General features: G+C 37.9%; 2 protein-coding genes across 4 annotated transcripts; both read left to right on the top strand.

Moving 5' to 3' along the window:
• Window positions 1-19,727, top strand: LOC135653537 (5'-3' exoribonuclease 4-like). 3 transcript variants are annotated; one of them, XM_065175456.1, is made up of 24 exons: window positions 1-283; window positions 363-465; window positions 560-636; window positions 718-909; window positions 989-1,108; window positions 1,199-1,261; window positions 1,342-1,467; window positions 4,361-4,525; window positions 4,721-4,798; window positions 5,080-5,157; window positions 6,594-6,656; window positions 6,811-6,880; window positions 7,018-7,127; window positions 7,482-7,552; window positions 8,217-8,345; window positions 8,433-8,509; window positions 8,588-8,628; window positions 12,200-12,274; window positions 12,385-12,542; window positions 15,790-15,894; window positions 16,070-16,145; window positions 16,219-16,298; window positions 16,420-18,005; window positions 19,485-19,727. In XM_065175456.1, exons 1-23 carry the CDS (start codon window positions 80-82, stop codon window positions 16,751-16,753), a joined length of 2,595 nt encoding a protein of 864 aa, XP_065031528.1. In that variant the 5' UTR covers window positions 1-79; the 3' UTR covers window positions 16,754-18,005; window positions 19,485-19,727. The 3 variants fall into 3 exon arrangements, with proteins under 3 accessions (XP_065031528.1, XP_065031529.1, XP_065031530.1); XM_065175457.1 differs by lacking the exon at window positions 1,199-1,261; XM_065175458.1 differs by lacking the exons at window positions 1-283; window positions 363-465 and having other exon boundaries at window positions 620-636; window positions 725-909.
• LOC135672157 (protein MOS2-like) lies at window positions 17,389-18,328 on the top strand. Its single transcript, XM_065180611.1, has 2 exons — window positions 17,389-18,005; window positions 18,268-18,328. The coding sequence occupies exons 1-2, from the start codon at window positions 17,389-17,391 to the stop codon at window positions 18,326-18,328; spliced, it is 678 nt and encodes a 225-aa protein (XP_065036683.1).
• Window positions 19,728-20,085: the final 358 nt, after the last annotated feature.

Here is a 20,085-nt window from a genome sequence, read left to right as displayed (position 1 = left end):
CTCTCCCAATCGGTGACTCTAAACCCTAAACCCAAACCCTAGCGCCTCTCGAGAACTCGGGAAATCGGCATCGATACGGATGGGAATTCCCGCTTTCTACCGGTGGCTGGTCGATCGGTACCCCCTCTCGGTGGTGCAGGTCCGCGAAGAAGCTCCCGTGGTCGTCAATGGCGTCCAGGTTCCAATCGACTCGAGCAGGCCGAACCCTAACGGCGTCGAGTTCGACAACCTCTATCTTGATATGAACGGCATCGTCCACCCTTGCTTCCATCCAGAAGATCGGGTATAGTATCTTTGTCTTGTCTTGGGTTTCTTGAATCTTAATGAAGTTGATTACTTTTTTACATTTTCGGACATTTTAGCCTCCTCCCAAGTCGTATGACGAGGTTTACAAGGCAGTGTTCGTGTACATTGATCACCTTTTCTCCTTGGTTCGTCCTCGGAAGCTCCTGTACATGGCAATCGGTGAGTTGGGATCCCAAAGGTTCCAATTTTGGAGTAACCTAGATATTCTTTTGCTATGTATTTGTGGTTATTTTTAGTCGTCCTGGTTTCTTAGATGGAGTAGCTCCCAGAGCGAAGATGAATCAGCAACGAGCGAGGCGGTTCAGGGCTGCTAAAGATAGAGCTGATGCAGTGAGTTAGTTGTGAACGTTGTATCATCTAAGCTCCCAAGTCTATCTATATCGGTTTTTATTGATTAAAGCAATTTTCTAGGCAGCAGAGGCAGAGAAGCTGAGAGATGACTTCGAGTCTCAGCCTGAGAAATTATGCAATCCAGAAGAAATCAACAAAATGGATTCAAATGTCATCACACCTGGGACTGAGTTCATGGCTTTGTTGTCGTCTGCCCTTCGGTATTACATTTGCTTAAGAATAAATAGTGATCCTGGATGGCGAGGTATTAAGGTATATTTTTAACAATTGTTTCTCAGTTACTGTATGTGCTTGTGCAACAGACCTGTGTGAATACTGACCTTTTCCATAGGTCATTCTATCAGATGCTAGTGTGCCGGGTGAGGGCGAGCACAAAATAGCATCATATATTCGCTCACAGAGGAACCTTCCTGGATTTGACCCAAATGCAAGACATTGTTTGTATGGTTTGGTAGATTTTCTTTCCATGTTTCTTTCACCAGTTATTTATTGGTTTTATTTGCTCTTTCTAAGGTTAGATTAACATGTTCTGTGGTTTTAGGATGCTGACTTAATCATGCTTGCACTAGCAACACATGAAATACATTTTTCTATACTAAGAGAGGTTTGCATTCGGGAAGCTTTGGCATGTCTTCTATACTTGTTAATTCTTGTCAACTGTTGAACATTTAAATTGTTGTGTAGGACGTTCGTGTTGCAAGGCGTACCGAAAGAACTTCAAAATTTGAAAACAAAAACAAGTCTTCAAGTAAAGAAGGGAAAGTGTGGAATCATGAAGTTAACCATGAGGTGCCAAGAAAAAAGTTCCAGGTTCGTGCCATACAATGTCTTTTAGATATTGAGAGTTTTATTCTGTCATTTCCTTGTTTCTCCTCACTCTTGCACCATTCTTTCACTCTCACTCTCTCTTTCTCTTCGTACTTCCATTTATCTCCACCTCCACCATCACTACTGTTTCTTGTTCCTTCCTTTCAGAGATGCTTTAATTTGTTAACCGTGCTTTATATCTGTCCTATATGCTTCCAGTTTGATTGATCTGTCATTAATTTTTTATGCTTCCAAAAGCTTCAGCCAGATCATGGAAACAATCTTTTTTCTTGTGGTAAGGCTGCACACGTGAACTCTTCCTAGACCTTGCACTGATAGGACTTCTGTGCAGTAGGCTGCTTTTCACAGAGCTTCAGTCAATCAGAGTTGAGTTAATCTATTTGGATTTAATCACCTTCAATTCAGTATCTTGCAACTAATAAGGTTTCCTTTACCTCTATGCAATTCATCAGGAGCTTAACCAATAAGACTAGTAGGATGTTGAAAAAGAGTTATGGATATAGAAAATCACCAACAAGGATCATGGAGAATAAATAATAAAAACTATGGTGAAGAGAAGAAAGGAGGGTGTGCTTTTACTTATTTATTTTTATTTTGTGGTGTGTGTGTTGGGAGGCAAAGAAATCCAAGGCTTTTGTATCTCAATTCACTTTTCCTTCTTGCTTTTTTCTTTCTTTTGCCCATCTGACCATGTGAGGCAATTAATGTGATAACTCTATGGATTTGAGATGTTGCAAGTATTTGTTGTTTGTGACTTGATAAACTTATTTACTTCTATATCATACAATCTTTTGAAGAAAGGCATATGTGGCATTCTGATTATATCAAAAAAAAAAAAAAGGATCTGTGACTCATAGTAGAATGTCTTCTAGAATGCAACAAATGGATCTATGGTTTTCCATCGATGAATGCTAAATGGTGACATATGATTTGAATTGGACAATTAATATGAGGTCCAGGTCATATGGGATCATCCAATCATTGCATCTAACCTAAATCAGTGTTTTTAATAGGCACTCGGGCACTCTCCTAAGCGCTCGTGCAAGGCGAGGCGAGGCCCAAGTGCCTCGCACGACCTCCAGGCTACGTGATTCACTAAAGCGTTGCCTGGGCTCTCGTTTGAGCCCAAATGCTAGGCACTTTTGGTTAGCGCTCAAGTGAAAGTGATGTAGCACAAGAGATTGGAAGAGAAAGGACAAGATTCGAAGAGAAAGGGGCCCAGGTGAGAAGGAGGGCACTGACTTGAAGGCGAATACAACAAAAACGATCAGTGCTCGGTGGTGGAGAATTGATTAGTACTCGACGACAGATTGGAGGTAGAAGACGTGATCTTGTTGGAAGATGTGATTTCATTGGAGGACATGATCTCTCTCTCTTTAACGATCTACCTTTTCTCACGCCCAAGATGTGATGCCTGATGGACAGATGTGAATATAAATGCAATAAGTAGCACGCTAAGTATTAAATCATAATAAATAGCACTCTTGGTTTCAATTTCGTTGTGTCAAGATGCCAGTTGACTCACTCATTTCTAGATTTGGGCCAGGAATCGCCCTATCGAATGGGATTGAGCTCAAATTACAAGTCAACTCAGGCGTAGCGGTCAAAGAATCACATCATTATGAATAGTATATATATATATATATATATATATATATATATATATATATATATATATATATATATATATATATACACATGATAATTGAATATCAATGTGCAAATACTATTGGGGCTCAACTAATATATGGATTCGTTGATCTAATGTCATATGGAAGATTTTGAATCGTCGAATTAGGACATGACACTATGTACATTGACATGGAATCAACCTGTTTAGGTAAACCTACTGTTGCTTCTACTCTTACGGGTAATACAATCATTTCAAACTAGCTAAAAACCCCATATCTGCTGTACTATAGCTCCCTTGTTGATCTCCATTTTTTATAGTATATATTTCAAGCCGAGCCATGTGATTTCAACTTGATGTGGTATTTTTATTTTTGTGATCATATTTATTAATTATAATATATATTTTAATATTTTAATATTTTGGAGCGTCTCGCTTCACTCAGGCGGGTGCTTAGAGCCTTGAGCGTTTTGGGACCTTGGCGCTTAACGCTTTTAAAAACACTGACCTGAATACAGTCTCAGATCTCCATTACCAACTTAGTATATGTATAAGTATTTTGGCAGCTTCTTGGTTAGTAGCTCTTTTTTATGGCCTTTGGATCATATTAGATAAAATAATTTATAATTTTGACCAAATCATGATGGGCTTGGATTTGATGTGAACCTAATCCACCGATGTCATTACGATGGATGGTTATTGTTTTTCTCAACAGTTATACTAGGTAGATGTTTTAATTTATGCATATATTTAAAATCACAAATGGTTACTATTTTACCTGACTTCAAGTCCTTCAGGAACTTCTAAATTCTAATAATGCTTATGTGGGTTGCTTGTTGCTTATGGCCTGATCATTTTAGCTTGGAGTTGTGTTACTTATCTTTAGAATGTTGTAATTGCACCTACCTTAATAGTTATGTGCATGAGATGCATCTACTCTCTCTTTTTTGGAAGAAAATGGTGTTAGTGGTGTGTTAATATTTTCAAAAAAAATCTTGGAAGCTCATCCATACAAGCTATATCATGCTAGGGCCTTGTTTCATGAAATTAACATAGAACAGAAGTATTATTATGAAATAATTGGTTCCTTAACAAGGAACCAAAGACAAAAAAGGTTCTCTGTAAGATCTAAAATCCTGTTCCCTATAACTCATTTCAGTCTTTTGTTTGTTATTGTTCTATTTAGCTTTTGCTCCAGTTGTTGCATTTCCTGAATATGTGGCTTAAAGTTGATTTTTCTTGCAGTTTCTCAATATATGGGTACTGAGAGACTACTTGCAACATGACCTGAAAATATTTGGTGCCAAAATGAAGATTGACTTGGAGCGCTTGATTGATGATTTTGTTTTCATATGTTTGTTTGTTGGAAATGACTTTCTTCCCCATGTTCCTTCTCTAGAAATTTCGGAGGTTCGATATGGCGATGCTTTCTCTTTTTCATTTTGATATATTTGTGCTTATGCTTAAAGCTTCTTTACAAGCTACTCAATTTGAAGGTTATAATCTTCTGTTGTTCTGCTAACATTTCACTATTTGGCTTTATACAATTCTTTATTTTGTATGTTCGTGTCATGTTGATGCCGTTTCTTTCTCTATCACATGCAGGGAGCAATTGATCTGCTTATGACCGTCTACAAAAAGGAGTTTGCTGCAATGGGTGGTTATTTAACCAACTCTTTTGAGGTTTGCCAGATAAACGTATTTTGATTGTGTAGTTTCTACCTAGAATAGTTTACATATATACGTATTTCTTTTATAGAGGGAAAGCGCATTCACGGCTAAAGCCTTAAACTGCATGTGCATCTCATTGACAGTCAATGTCTGTTTTATTTACATAATCTTAATTTAAAAACTCAATTGTGAAACTTCAACTTATGTTAATCACCTGGACTATATTTTGGTACTCTTTTGTGTCACTGTAAAGAAAAGGGGTCGTTAGTTGCTTCTAATTATTTGTTCTATAGGTGAACCTGGAACGGGTTGAGCATTTCCTACAGATAGTTGGATCTCATGAAAGTGCTATCTTTCGAAAGCGCATTCAGGTACCTTAATATTGTTTTAACCTTTAAAATATTAATCTTAAATTCTGTAAATAAAAGTAATGGAATTTCATCTGGATGCAGTTGGCATGATTTGTAGAACTTTTGATGAAAATTTCAGAAATTAGCAAAGATCTTGTTATTGATAAATCATTTGAAAATCATGTGCGAAAGAGACTAGAGGTAGTAATTTGAGGCCCTATCCTCATTCTGATCTTGGTCTTACATGAGGCGGCCAGAAGAATAGGGTAGGGGTAATGGCAGGTAGTGAGCTCTTAGCTAAAGCTAGCTCTGTGATCTGCTCTCTTTCTTCAAGCTCTGTGGCTTTGGCAGAAGACTATCATATGATTGCTTTTCTATCTGGACTCTTTTGTTGTATTTGATTTTTTACCTCATCCCATCCCAGGGTACTAGCTCAGTAGAATGTCATCTCTCTTCGAGCCTGTTCTATTGGTACAAAGTAAGCCTACACATTTCAATTTATAAGGAAGATAAGTGCATCCAGTGTTATTCTTTTTGCTTCCCGCTGGTTTGCCTGATGCCTTGAGAGGGTAAATGCAGTTCGGAGGGAGGCAATAATCCAAACCTGCCCTTGTTCCCTTCATAGTTTCTTAGTCTTCTATTAGTTGATGATCGCTTACTGGAAACTATTAAGGCCTTATTGAGTCATGTGCAACCAGATAACTAATTTGTTCTTCATTATTCTTTTGAAAATTGCTTTTAAGACTGAAATCTAAATGAGCATGTACTAGTGGATGGTTATTCACTGCCTTTAGCCTCTGATCCAGAAATGTGCAAAGCCTGACAATCAAAACAGAACCCTTTCCCTGTCAATATGAAGTAGGTAGAGGACAAAATAAAAACAATTGCAAGCGCTTCATTGGAGATTTGATAGAGAGTCTTTGATTGGCTGGTAATCTAACAGCATCCATCCTTTAATGCTTGTGCTAATCCACTGAATTAATTTTGAGCTACGAGTCTGGACTTACTTTTTCTATCAAAGTTGTAGATACATAAAATGCTATGTGTAATTCAACAAGTCTCCAGAAAAGATGAGGATCTTATCTTATTTATTTCTGTTCTATTGAGATTCTATAACCTAGCAAACTTTGTTCCTCTTAGATTACTTTTAGTTTAGACTCAATTTAAACATCAATATCATTTGTATTTGATTCTTTTTGATTTGGTATATGCATACAAGAAATTGCAAAAGTTGAAAATACATATTACTTTAGTCAACATAAGTTTTATTGGATGAAATGACTTATGTCCTACTCTTTTGAGTTATGACATTATAGTACAACATTTCCAGAGCTATAAATATGACAAGGCCTGGTGTATTATGACTTTCTTACTTAATTATTCACTACATCAAGCAGATTACAATTTTTGATCGTTGAACAAGAACTAATTTCATCTTTCAACTTGCGTATCTGCAGTTACAGAGGGAAATGAATAGTCATTTGCGAGATGCTGTGGAGGTCGAACAGAAAATAGGATCTGTAAGTGTCCCTTAATTCCTTGGGATCCGACAGCTTTGGGTGTAATGTTGTTTAATTTTCTCCAACAAACCTTTCAGAATTAGATTCATCAGTACTATGAATCTGTGACTTGTAATGCTATTAGAATTTCACTGGACCTTTGTTTATGCTGCAGATTTGGATGAAGAGTTTCGAGAGGTCTGCAAATTTTCTCGGCAGAAGCAACCCAAATAGTACAGCATCTGGTATTGCAAAAGCATTGTTATGTTGCTTTTGTTTTTCCTTTGGGTTTATGTGTGAGCATGTGTTATGTTGCTATTGTGATAAAACAATTATGCACAAGCTCACAGAACACACTCAAGATTCCTCATTTCTTTTTTAGTATTGAAGGGGCAGGTACAGCAGGGAGAAGAGGAGTGGAAAGAAGAGTACTATTCTGAGAAGTTTGAAGTCAAGTCTGAAGATGAATGCCAGAAACTCAAGAGACATGCAGTGAGCAAACTTACATCTGCTACTAACCGTGAATCGATGAAATACAAGTGTTTCATTAGTAATGTTTTAGTTCATACTTGGCCATGTATCTTGAGATCATTTGTTACTATATGACCTTGCAAGCTTGGGCCTTAAGCTTTGATTGTTAATATTAAAGGTTATTGATCAATTCATTTATCGAGGATTTGGTTTTAGGAAATGAAGAAATTTTTTTTCCATGTCTTGTGGTTTCATATTTGCTCAACTTCCTTTAAACTTTAACTACTATATCCAGTTTTGGTTTGTTCAATCTTCACTGAAAGTGGAACTAGAGCTACAACCATTCAGATACTAAATAACAGGTTTTGACTGCAGGTTGAAAAGTATGTTGAAGGGATCTGCTGGGTCATGCACTACTACTACCAAGGAGTCTGTTCCTGGCAATGGTTTGTGCTACGATCTGCTTATCTTGTATTATACTGTACTCTTTCCTGTTTCTAGGAATATAATATATTATTGAAATATTCTAGGTTAACTTTGTTTTGAGTAACAGGAAGTTTATGTGGTAGTTTGTACATTTAGTGTTCCCCCTAGTTTCTACTCGTCCAAGCTTTAATTTACAGAAAATTTGATGTGACCTAGGAATTCCATACCTCACAGATATTGGGTTCCAGAGGTCATGTCAGGTCTGATCTTTATAATAGTATGCTGCCCACCTCTGTAGCTTGGGAAATTGATAATCTTCTACAAGATAGTGTGTATGAGCGTTTTTTAGGGTTTTGGAGAATGAAAGGGATGAAGCAGAATGTCGTGGGAGGAAGAACAAGACTAGAGGGAGGAAGCACTCAAAAGAGGAGAAGAAAGTCGGGCCAATCTGACCTTTATAATATTATTATTAATAAAAAATCTGATACATTAGTGTACTCCTTTTATTATTGTGCATCCTATCTGTCTCTCTATTTATATTTCTGTATATGTATGTTTGTATATATATTTGAACATGTGTTTACGTTGTATATATTTGTGTTTGTGTTTATACGTATATGCACATATTGCATGTGCATATTGTTTTTTTTTCTTTTTTAACTACAAAAAAAAATCAATTTTCAGGTTTTATCCATATCACTATGCTCCATTTGCTTCAGATTTTCTTGACTTGAAGGACTTGGAAGTTCAGTTTAAACTTGGAATCCCATTCAAGCCATTTAATCAACTTATGGGTGTACTTCCTGCTGCAAGGTTCAAACTAATTTAAGCTTGCTAAATGATATTTCCTTTATTTTGCTGGCATCAACTTGACTTGTGGTTCATGTTGTCCATGGTTAGTGCACATGCACTGCCTTTGCGTTACAGGAATTTGATGACTGATCCATCTTCTTCGATAATTGATTTTTATCCAGCAGGTTAGCCTACACTCTTAAGGATGCGAAATTTGTGTGTCTTTGGAAACAAAACTTTATTATTATTAATTTTTTGTACAGATTTTGAGCTTGATATGAATGGTAAGCGTTTCTCCTGGCAGGTAATGATCTACATCCTGCATATTTTCATGACTAAAATGACATATTTATTATTTATGTCTGTCCTTTGTAATGTATTGTCATGCCAGTCATGGATCCAGACATTTTATATGATGCTAATATCAGCATGCCTGTGTAGTCTGCTGTGTCAGTAATGTGGGCACATGCACCTATCTTGCACTTTGCTGAGTATGGACTTGTACTTGTGCTGTTATAAAATTGACATATATTAGCTTGCATGATATATGTCTCCTCAAGTGGTTATCTTCTTTTTTATATCCTTAGAAATTATGATAGTTGTATTCACATTTCACCAAATAAGTGCCTTTGATAACACCATCTGCCTTTTTGAACCCGAAACTATTGATTTTATGCCTTTATGGTCTTCTGCTACTAGTTTAACGCATCCAATAGGTGACAATAGGAGGAAGAAAAATGCACTTTAAAAGTCCTTATAGCTTTTCGTGTACCATATATTGTAAATGTTGATAGTGATTTCCCAATATGATCTGAACCATTGGCTTTAGGGATGATGAATTACTTGCAGTTCTATAATTTCCACGGAGGTGTTAACGATAAGAGTTTCATCTTCCATAATAAGATTTCATTCATGAAATGTTCGGCTTCATTATCATTTATGTCACTGACTTGATATGGTTATTTTATCTTAACACTATCTTGTATATGTAGATACATTAACCCTTTCCCCCTCCATTGGATAATCCATTTCTATCTTCAAATTATTTCCCAAATCTAGATATTTCTAAAAAATGCTTGCTTAAACTATTTCTATCTCCAGATTATTTGCCAAATCTAGACATTTTTTCTAATTGAGGTGTCCTTGAGGTTAAAAACATAGATGTGGTCGTTTTTGTTTTCTAAAGAGACACTTAGTGGACTGTGGTCTACAGAACTAAAGGCCCTTTAAGGCAGCCTTTCTCCTATGCTAAAAGTGCATAGGACTATCACAGAAAAAAATGGAAAAAACAATGTTAACCACATCTTCTAGTTATATATGAACTCATCTTTTGCATCCGATTCTAAATTCTATGTCAGCATGGTGTGCAACTGAAACTATTGTTCCTAAGAAAATGGAAAAATCGGAGCATTATAGCTCAGCAGTACCAAATGCCAATCAGTAGGTCCCATTAATATGCCAAATAGATGAAAATAATAGAGAACTTACAAGAGGATCAGCATGAAACCTAGTTTCTACGCAATAATATGATTTGGTGGCCTTGTATATGGATAAATATGAAGAATACTGCATGCGCGTTTAGATTCTCTGACGCATCCTTGAGCTTGGCAAACTAACAAGTCACTTAAGAAACCAATAATGGAGGCAGACTAATTATTGCACAATACCATTCAGGATTCAAAGCCCTTTTCATGTTGCTCACATTGGCTACTGGATTGATTCTCCACTGCACATGAAAAAAAGACATCCCCTGCGAGAAACCCTGTTTTGGGATATAATTGTCAACCTGCATGTCTAAAAGTGCAACAGAATACAAAAGAATCATCCTACCATTGATCGCCTACGTATCTGTACAGCAAGAATCCCTTGAGGAAAATATGGGAATACAGAATCCAACAGTTATCATGATATTAGTTATCATTGTTGTACTCATTGTCAACAGGGGTTTCTTTCCACTTGCTAATCTTCCGTGCATAATAGTTTAATATGCATGTGCTGATTATTGTGTTCCTATTTTGTAGACTGAATATTTTGGTTGAGGCAAGTAGCTTTAGCGAGAAGAATGTTTTCGTAATCATGAATCAAGCTATCTCATGCCTGTAAATGAGTAACCAAAATCTTTAAGTTCGGGTTAGGTGGTCTGTGATAAACTCCTTCGGTTCATCTGCAAGATTTTTGTTATTAGATTGATTTTAACAATCTTACATACCTATGAGTACCTCCAAAGATTTTACAAGTCGTGAGAACATCTTTTGGAAATTGATTTGTGATGTGAATTTTGCAATTGTAATCTAGCAGTGTTAACTTATAAAACATCATGCATTAGTGATTAGACAATGTTAGTTGGAATAGTTATCAGTATCAGAATGGAATGACATGAATTGTTGATTAATGTGCATATGATTTTGAAATAAAAACTTTTATGCATGTTGTAATACTGCATGCAAGGATTCGTCAATTTGATGAAGAAATTAAACACCAAAAACAGAGTAAATATCAAATAACAAACTAAACAGGGAAACACATTTTTTTTCAAATGTTTTGATCTTGCAGGAATGAGGAAGAACCTGAGCTAGAGGGAGCAACAAATGGAACTAGACTTAGTGGGATTTGAGTAAAGTGTCTGAATTGATGAGTGAGGTTGATGTTTCAACCCAAATTGGAATGGAACCCAATTAGCATGGTTGTTAGAAGTAAGCTTGGGTAAGAGGGAGTCAAACGATTCATAAGGAAAGACATTTCACAAAATCAACATGATGAGAAATGAAAATTCTTTTTGTTGATAGATCAAAACATTTAAAGGTACTTTGATTGAAAGAATATCCAAGAAAAACACATGTTTTAGATCGGGCTCAGCTTGTTATGGGTGTAAGGTTTTAACCACGGATAGTATAGGCACCCAAAAACACGTCTTTTTCTATAATTAGGACTTGATTCAAATTTTTTTTCAAATGATGTTACCATATGGAGAACAGAGGTGGGCATATGATTAATAAGGTAGGTTATTGGAAGAAAGGCATGAGACCAGAATGGAAGAGGTAAGGAAGCTTCTGTAACTTAGTTGAGTGAGTTGGTTGCCAAGTGCTGATTCTTCCATGACACCTGAGCCTATGTCATCCTGCTCATATTATTTTCTGTGAACATATGGGATTGAGTGAGTTGGTTTCCAAGTGCAGCTCAAGTTGTTCGTCAACTTAGTTGATCTGCATTTATAAGTGTATACCAGAATATAATAGGTAGAGAAGTTGAATTGAGGGTATAAAGAAAGTAACTTTATGAAGATTACTTAATTATTAACTTTTGTCAGATTAATATGTAGGCTAAGGAACCTTGCAAGGTCTATTACAGAGCAATCCATGATCAGATTAATATGTAGTCTTATTTTTGGTTAACTGAAGATGTACCGGATCTGTTTTTCTAGATTTTCTATCATTTCAGGGCCTAGTAAAATTTCGGAGTTGCTCTGTGAAAATGAATTTGAACTGGAACCAATATGATAGGTATCCTTTTCAACCAATTTATGGCCCACTGTTCTAAAACAACATGCTTATATGACGATGGTGATTCTCTTTTCTTCTTTATTATTTTGTGTCCATGTGTTGAACGAATGGGATTGATGACATTCAATTCCTTGAAACAGCTGAAGGAATAGAAACATTGGAAAAAGTTGGCATATAGTTGAGTATCAATCCTATCAAAAAGGACACATATAGTTATGTAGACTAATTATGTCTCTTGAAAGTTTTGCCTAAGCTTTCTATAACTAAATATTTTTGTATTTCTTTTGTAAATGACAGGCAGAAATATAATTTCTGGGTTCTATTCTACAGTATTTTCATGTAGCATCATACACCTTTCTTTCTCTTGGTGTACAGGCAGTATGTAAACTACCATTCGTTGACGAATCCCGCCTTCTTGCGGAAGTAAAAAGAGTAGAATACACATTAACGGTAAACATTATTTATTCCATGTGCTCTTAGTTGCTAGTTGTTGATGAATTTTGACATTGTAGTTTAGTACTTCTATTGTCTTGGATCTTTTATGCTAATCTAAATTATAGGATGATGAAAAGCAAAGGAACAGCTGGAGTATGGATATGCTCTTTGTTCATTTCTCACATCCATTAACATCAAAGATTCGCTCCTTTTATCGGCGGAAGAAGGATCATCCAAAACTTCCCAAGACCAAACTCAAAAAAAGAATAGATCCCAAAATCAGGTTCTTTCTCAATTATCATATTGCTATATGGGAGTTAAATAAGCAGAAAGCTGAAGAAGAAATGACAAATGATATTTCATTGTTTGTGAGTCAGGGAACTTTTCAAGAGTTTTTATTCAAGCATTGCTAAAATATTGGACCAGGTTATCAGTTAGTAGTAGTACACTGCCAAAAGTATTAAATAATATCAACCCATAAACTTCATACATGTATAAACTTCTGTGTTCTTGATATATGTACAAATATAGATATGTACCATAAATAACATTTGTATGTTGTATATCATTATCAACATGTCTATGTTTTTGCAAAAGTTAAATCTTTATCAAATATAAATGTACTTATTGAAACAATGAGGATATCCATGGCTTAGATTATTCCACTAGTATAGGTGCATTATTAGTATACTGTAGGTATCTTCATGTCAATGTTTTTGTGAAAGTTCTTATCAAATATAAAATCCGCTCATTGAAATAATGAAGAAAGTGGATGGCTTAAATTACTCCACTGGTGTTGGTGCATTATTAATCTACTTGAGTAACATGTCTATGGTTTAATTTTGTTGATTGTTTGCATGATCAACGAAAGGTGTCCATGCTAATAAGCAGAAATTTTAGAATTATGTACTAGGGAAGTCATCGGGCCTTGAGTGCTCGTGTAGGTGCTTGGTTGAGGCGAGCTGAGGCTCAAGCACCTCAATGGTTGGGGCAGTCTAGGTGGGTGTCTGCAATTGGATGTAGCCCGAGTGCTAGGAGGCTCAGGCGCGTGCTTGGTTCTTCTCCCTCTTATTCCCTCTCGCATTCCCCCCCTCCACAATCACACCCCTCTCTTCCCTCCTCCCATATAGCTTCCCTCCTAACTAACAAGAGCACCCCTCTCCCTTGTCCTTCTCCTCGCTCTTCTCCTTCTCATTGCTTCTTCTCCCTTTCCTTTGTTCTCGCTATCCCCTCCCACTTTCTCGTCCTCTGCGGTTGCCCCCTTCCCTCCTCCTCCTCCCTCTTCTCCTTCTCATTGCTTCTTCTCCCTTTCCTTTGTTCTCGCTATCCCCTCCCACTTTCTCGTCCTCTGCGGTTGCCCCCTTCCCTCCTCCTCCTTCTCCCTCTTCTCCTTCTCATTGCTTCTTCTCCCTTTCCTTTGTTCTCGCTATCCCCTCCCACTTTCTCGTCCTCTGCGGTTGCCCCCTTCCCTCCTCCTCCTCCTCCTCCTTGATAGATGATCCCCTCCCAATCAGTGATTTAAAAAGGCGCTCGGGCGAGGTGAGGCCTCTCCTCGCCCGAGCGCCTCGCTTCACTTCCAGGCAGCGTGCTTCAAAGAGGTGCCGCATGGGCGCTCGCCCGAGCCCAGGCGCTGGACGCTTTGGACGAGCGCCTGGGTTAAACCAGGCGATCGAACCAGGATTTTAGGTCTGGTTCGGTCTCCGGTGTTTAGTTTGTTCAATCGAACCAACTAAAATCAATATCAGCTGTCGCTGCCCAACCCTAACCTTGCTCGTTGCCGCTGTCGCTCCCGCTGTCGTTGCTCGCAACCGTTGTCGTCGCTCCCGCTGCTCGCCGCTCCTACTCCCGTTGCCGCTGCTCGTCGTTGCCGCTACCGTTGTCGCTGCTGCTGCCGCCGCTGTCGCTGCTCGCCACTACTGCTCCCGCTGCCGCTGCCTCCTTACACTCCCGCTCCCACTGCTGTTGCCTCCTTACACTCCCGCTGCCACTGCCTCTGCCTCTGCCTCCATACACTCCCGCTGTCGCTGCTTCCTTACACTCCCACTGCCACTACCGCTGCCGCTGCCTCCTTACACCCGCTGCCGCTGTCGCTCCCGCTTCCTCTTTTCTCAGTCAGTACCCCCTTACACTATTCCTTCTTCTCATTCTGTATACTGTTAACAGTATACTGTTAATATTGTTAGGTTTATTTGAAATTATTAAATTTCAATACTGTTAATAGATTAATAATATATTATTCTTAATTTAATAGCATATTTTTATTTAAAATTTTAAATAATTATATTTATTAATTATATTATATATTTTTATATTTAGTACATCGTTTCGCTCGGGCGAGCGCCTAGCACCTCAGGCGTTTTTGGACCTTAGCGCCTTTTGGCGCATAGCGCTTTTTAAATCACTGCTCCCAATCAATAGCCGTCGAGCCTCCTTGGACCCCGACAACCCCCCCTCTCCTCCCTTTTGAATAATTAAGAGTCAATTTCAATATTCTCATTTTTATTTTAGTGATCATACTTCTCCTACATTTTAATATTCATGAGCGACTCGCCTTGCTCGGGGCGCCTAGTGCCTCAAGCGTGTTGACACCTTATCGCCTTTTAGTGCCTATTGCCGTTGACTATATTGGTATATACATGGCTATTGTTTGGTTAAATAACAGTTCTTTGTAGTTCTCCGTGGCTCATCAACATTGTCAATCCTCTTCAGGAAGAAGCCATACAATCCTTTTTTTTTAATGATAGCTTCCATCACAATTCGACTTTGAATGAGTTATGCTCATAAAGCTGACAATGTAATTTATTCTGTCAGCTAACACTTTCTTTAGTTGACTTTTCAAGTCTCTAGATTATAATAATTCTTGGTTTGAGTAACTTCATTATAAGGTTGTTAAGCACTCCATGTGGTAATGTAAGTAGGGTTTAATTTGTCATATGAGTCAGAGACCTTGGGTTTCTCTATTACAATCTTTTTATTTTCTTGAGTTTTGTTGAGTAATTTATGTTTTTTTTGTGAGTGACTAAAGTGTTCAAAATCTTAAGATATTATGACTTTAGGACCGATCATAGTATAGCAGAGAGTCTTATGATTTATGTTTTATTTTCTTTTAACTTTAGGACCTCTAATGCAATAGATAGAAGGGTTCTTATTTCATACTCATCACTATCAAGAAGGTTTTGAATACCTAATAACTTTGTTAATGACTAGGTTTGTGGTTTGTGTGTTTTGTTCTAGGGGTTTGACAGTTTTTTGTCAACAAAGTTCTTAGAACTCATTGTTTTAGTGACTTGTTTGCAGCAGATGTAACTTATCTTTGATCAGTTTATCGATCATGTTTGCTGATATTTCTTGTTATGTTTTAGTCTTGTTTTGCTATTTTTGCACATCTTTTGAGTTATATTAGGAAATTTGTTATTGGTTTGTTGTGACTGAAGATTTATATTTATAAGCATGCTAAATAACATTATCATAAGATACATTATTTGGAGATCAAGCTGAATTTCTGTGCTTAATTGGCTGTTTCTCTGCAGTTCTGGGATGAATGGATTCATTTACATTTCTGATAAGACCATTTTCTCACCGGAAATTTTTTCACCTATTGAGGGCATGACATTGATAACAAAGAATAAGACCATGTGAGGAAGCTTATCCTGGTATTTGAAAATTTGATTTCTGACAAAAATTACAGTGAGATTGACATTGAAAATCTCTCATACCCTCTCCATGTTGTTTGATTGCCCACCTATGACCTATACTGAAATTTTCATAATGTTTCTTTTGACTTGTTTACATGGTTTTATGGACTTCCAGATTTGTGTACTATAAAATCCCTCCCATCCAAACACACATCTCGAAGATACCATCTGGAGTCATCTTACCTAATAAGGTATGTAATCTCATTCTCTAAACTCTTCATTAGTGCTTTGTGGCCTTGGCTATAAGAATTTATTTACATGCAGTCAATCAGCAAAAAAGATGTTCAACCGGCACCAGTACTGTGGCATGAAAGATCGATGTTTAAGAGAAAAAACCTTGAGAGGTGAGTCCCGACCGTCGGTTGGTTTCATCTGACTTGTTCATTTCTTGTTTGGTGTAATAATCTGATTGGGTCATTCTGTTCACCATTCCTCTGCACTTGTGTTCTTGGACTGGGTATACAGGCCCCTTTCCCATGCAATAGCTGGGCATCGTCTGTCGCAGTTGGCTTGCAGCCTTGTGTCTAATCATTACCGTGAAAGGAAGCAAGCAGTTAATGTAAGAAAACTCGACAAGAATGCTATCAATGGTCAATGCAAGATGCAGAAGATGCTCGAGCAAAGGACCATCCATGAGAGCAACGGCAACGGTAATGTACTTGGGAAAAGGAAACACAGGGGTGGCAGTAGGAGGAAAAAGAAGGTTCAAGTCATGAGCCAAGAGAGTGGCCAAAACACTAGCAACTTGGGAAAAAGGAAACGTGGAGGCCACGGGCGACATAAGAGAAAGAGGAATTAAGCACTGTTTTCAGAGTTGCTGCATTCTTGTCCCGTTAATTAGTGGGAATCTGTCGCAAAGCCGATGCTGGCACAGATGTTGGTATCACAATGACAGAAATGGCGGTCAAATCTCTCACCTTCAGCTTTTAGAGTCTCCGATCCTTTCCATTTTTTTAATTTACAGATCAGATGTCACAGATCAAACCCTTGTTATTTGTTTTATTTAATTTATTTCGGGCAACAAAACTGCTGCTTCATTGTGTATTAATAGTTGGGTAATTAGAACTACAGTACGTGATAAGGAGAGTACGGAATGGCCTGACCTAATTGTCAACGTGCATTTTGGAACGTTTCTCCATGGGGTGAATGTGCGGCTTATTTTGTTTTCAAAATTTTATTTTATTGAATAATTGACATATCGTTTACAGGTGGATTCGAAATTCGGAATTAAGACATATTTTATGTTTGTCATCGAAAACCAAGTTTTCATGCTGAGTTAGTTAACCAAGGCTTCTGCTATTTCTCCTGTCACCAATAGAAATCATCCAAACATAAAATGTTCTCGGTCCCGACTTGTTTCACGACTAAGAACCTCACGACCACCTGTCTAGCATCAACAACTCAAACGGCTGCTCTCTTCCTAGAGCCTTTAGCATGGAGAAAGAGACGACGGCAAAGATCTCCTTCACTCTTTCCTCATCCTCGTCTCGCCCCAATCCCTCCGCGGCCCAAATCCCGTCTCAATCCTTCCCTTACCGAGGAGCCGTCACCGCCTCCACCCAAGGAGACCCCGGAGACGAGGGCGAGGATGGCGTCGCCAAGCCCCAGTTCATCTCCGTCTTCGACGCATCCCAAACCCTAGCCGTCTCCCACGACGCCAGGTCCGTCATCATCCCTCCCGTCCCGGACGCCAAGACGAAGTGCCCCCTCCCTGTTCCCGCCCCCGATGACGATTACATGCGCTGGAAGTTCAGAGACGACATGAAGGATCTTCCCCAAGATCGTGGGTTGGATGAGTTTAAGGACATCAGGGTTGAGGACTTCCCGTTCGCCTATCTCGCTGGATATGGGTGGTCGGAGGGCCAGGTGATCGGGCGGAACAAGATGCTGGCAGATCCCAAGGTCGTTGAACACAAGAGGAGATATGGAACTGAAGGGCTCGGGTATCACAAGAGAAAGAAAGAAACTCGGACCCTGCAACAAGAAGAACAGATCGGTGGTCTGTGCTTGTCGAACGAGGGTCAGTCTCGAGCAGCTTTCGAGGGCAATAGGTACGAGTGCCGCAATCACTGGTCTCGTGAATACTCTTCTTGCGTACAAGTGTATTATTCGTTCTTTCAGTAGCTATTTTGGATCGTTCTTCTTATAGATAACAGTAGCTTCTCTTGTTATTTGATCCTGTATCTTGAATTCATCTCTCTTGTGGCTGTTCTAACAATATCTAGTAAAATAATCATATAATGAAAGAGATTATTTGTAACAAAAAAAAAAGTGACTTGTAATTTACATTCCATAGTTCTATTGAATTCCTAGGTTTGGAATGAGAAGAGTTTTGGGAATTGAAATCCCTTGGAAATTGGTTCCAAACAAGTAGCAAAAGTACAGTTTTTAGGTAAATATCATGAATATACACAACTAAAGTTATTTATCATTTTCTCCAAGGAAACAAATTTAGTTCATTGCTGCTGTAGGTTTTTAGCTCAATTGAGGAAGACTAGTCAGATATAGCTTGACCTAGTGGTGATAAATCAGGAAGCAGACAAATAGTAGTGAACTGGACACAAATGGGCTTGGGTTTTCAGTTTGGATCAGGTTTTCATATCAAGATCTTGGATGCTTAATCTGTTTGGATAAGACGTTTTGTCAGATTATCGATGAAACCATCATAGATTTTGAGTTTTATTTTCGTAATCGAATTCAGACTAACTTCAGGAACAATCTTTCTTTTTTCTTGGCTTGCTAGATGATGATATAGTTTTTGATTAATTCTATGAACTTATCCATGTTGGTGCACCCCATGATACTCGTCAATGACTGCTACATGAGGTTCGCAAATTAATTTGCTTGAGAAATCAAGACTCACTGGTGTACCTGCTTTCATGGAAGCACTTGCACCATTCTCTATTTCGAGCCTATCAATCAGGTACATATAGAAGGTGCTAACAAGTTGGACTAGTTAAGTCTTTGTAAAATCATCGCAAGATCTTTGGATCAAAACCTGCCTTCACCATTTATACTTGTAAAAATAAAAGAAAAAGAAAAATCATGTGCATATACATGTTCCTTTTCTCTGTCCTTGATATCAGTACCTCTTCTTGACTGTGAGCCCTTGTTTGGGCCTTATAAAATGACCACTCATGCTATCCCTCTCTTTCAGTATCATGGCTGAAATTGATCCAGAGGAATCAGTATTGGGACTAAAGTTAATTCTATCGTTGCTATCTCTGATGATAAGTTAAACTCTGTTTTGTATATAGAGAGACCTATTATGATAACTACTGTGATGCCAATAAGTATAACTTGTGGACATGTAAACGGTGCTATAATTTCTAGAGTTCATCTGAGTATTTGTTGTTTTTAACTGCAAACATAGGGCAGTAGGTTTTATGAATGCATTTTGCTGAATATGAAAGTCTTATTCAATCGCTTAGGTGTGTGTTGTTGTGAAGTAGTCAGTTCTTTGTACATATTCTCTACTGAAGGTTTTTAGTTTTTTATGTTCTTAGGGTAATATTTTAAGGATTTTGCAGGTAAGGAGTTCACATTGCTGAGTTTAGATGTTGAGGTAGAGCAGTCCAACATTATCTGCACCAAAACACAGCATGCTGGGGATTCACTGGAGTTTAGGCATAAGCAAATGTTTTCAGTACTCCTTACTAGGTTTGAAATTCTACATGTTGAGCTAGTGTATACAATGTGGCTTACTGTGTTTAGATGTAGTAGAAGATTCTCTCCTTTTTTTTAAAGCACAAAGCACACAGGTAATTAATTCACTATGGTTTATGCATTGACGTCTATTTTCATTGTTTCCTCTACCTGGTCAGCACAGTTGTTTACAGAATGCATCACAATGAGTATTCAATATTCACATCAGAAGGGTATCATCAGTCGATATATCTTATTTTTGGGTAAATTTGTTGCTTCTATTGCATAAATTGTTTGGGTAATGCTTTCATATGATTTGACCAACTGCCATTTCCTTAACTGGTAACATGTGAACGTAGTACAGTGTTCCGCTGACTGATTCAAATCTTTTGGATGAACCTGGTCTGCTATTTTGTCTGTTATCAGTAATTTATCTGCAAGCTGTAGTAAGTAAAATACCTCTTGTAAATTGTGGTGTTGCGTAGT

The sequence above is a fragment of the Musa acuminata genome, chromosome BXJ1-4 (assembly GCF_036884655.1).
Source record: "Musa acuminata AAA Group cultivar baxijiao chromosome BXJ1-4, Cavendish_Baxijiao_AAA, whole genome shotgun sequence".
NCBI classification, from domain to species: domain Eukaryota; kingdom Viridiplantae; phylum Streptophyta; class Magnoliopsida; order Zingiberales; family Musaceae; genus Musa; species Musa acuminata.
Note: the sequence above shows the minus strand (reverse complement) of the source record. Positions and strands in the feature narration are given on the sequence as shown.

Bases quoted from the DNA above. Each gene is read 5' to 3' on its own strand.
- LOC135672157 (XM_065180611.1), top strand. From the start codon at position 17,389: ATGGAGAAAGAGACGACGGCAAAGATCTCCTTCACTCTTTCCTCATCC. The intron at 18,006-18,267 runs GTACGAGTGCCG...TTGAATTCCTAG, and splicing joins GCAGCTTTCGAGGGCAATAG to GTTTGGAATGAGAAGAGTTT.
- LOC135653537 (XM_065175456.1), top strand. From the start codon at position 80: ATGGGAATTCCCGCTTTCTACCGGTGGCTGGTCGATCGGTACCCCCTC. The intron at 637-717 runs GTGAGTTAGTTG...GCAATTTTCTAG, and splicing joins CTAAAGATAGAGCTGATGCA to GCAGCAGAGGCAGAGAAGCT. The intron at 1,468-4,360 runs GTTCGTGCCATA...TTTTTCTTGCAG, and splicing joins TGCCAAGAAAAAAGTTCCAG to TTTCTCAATATATGGGTACT.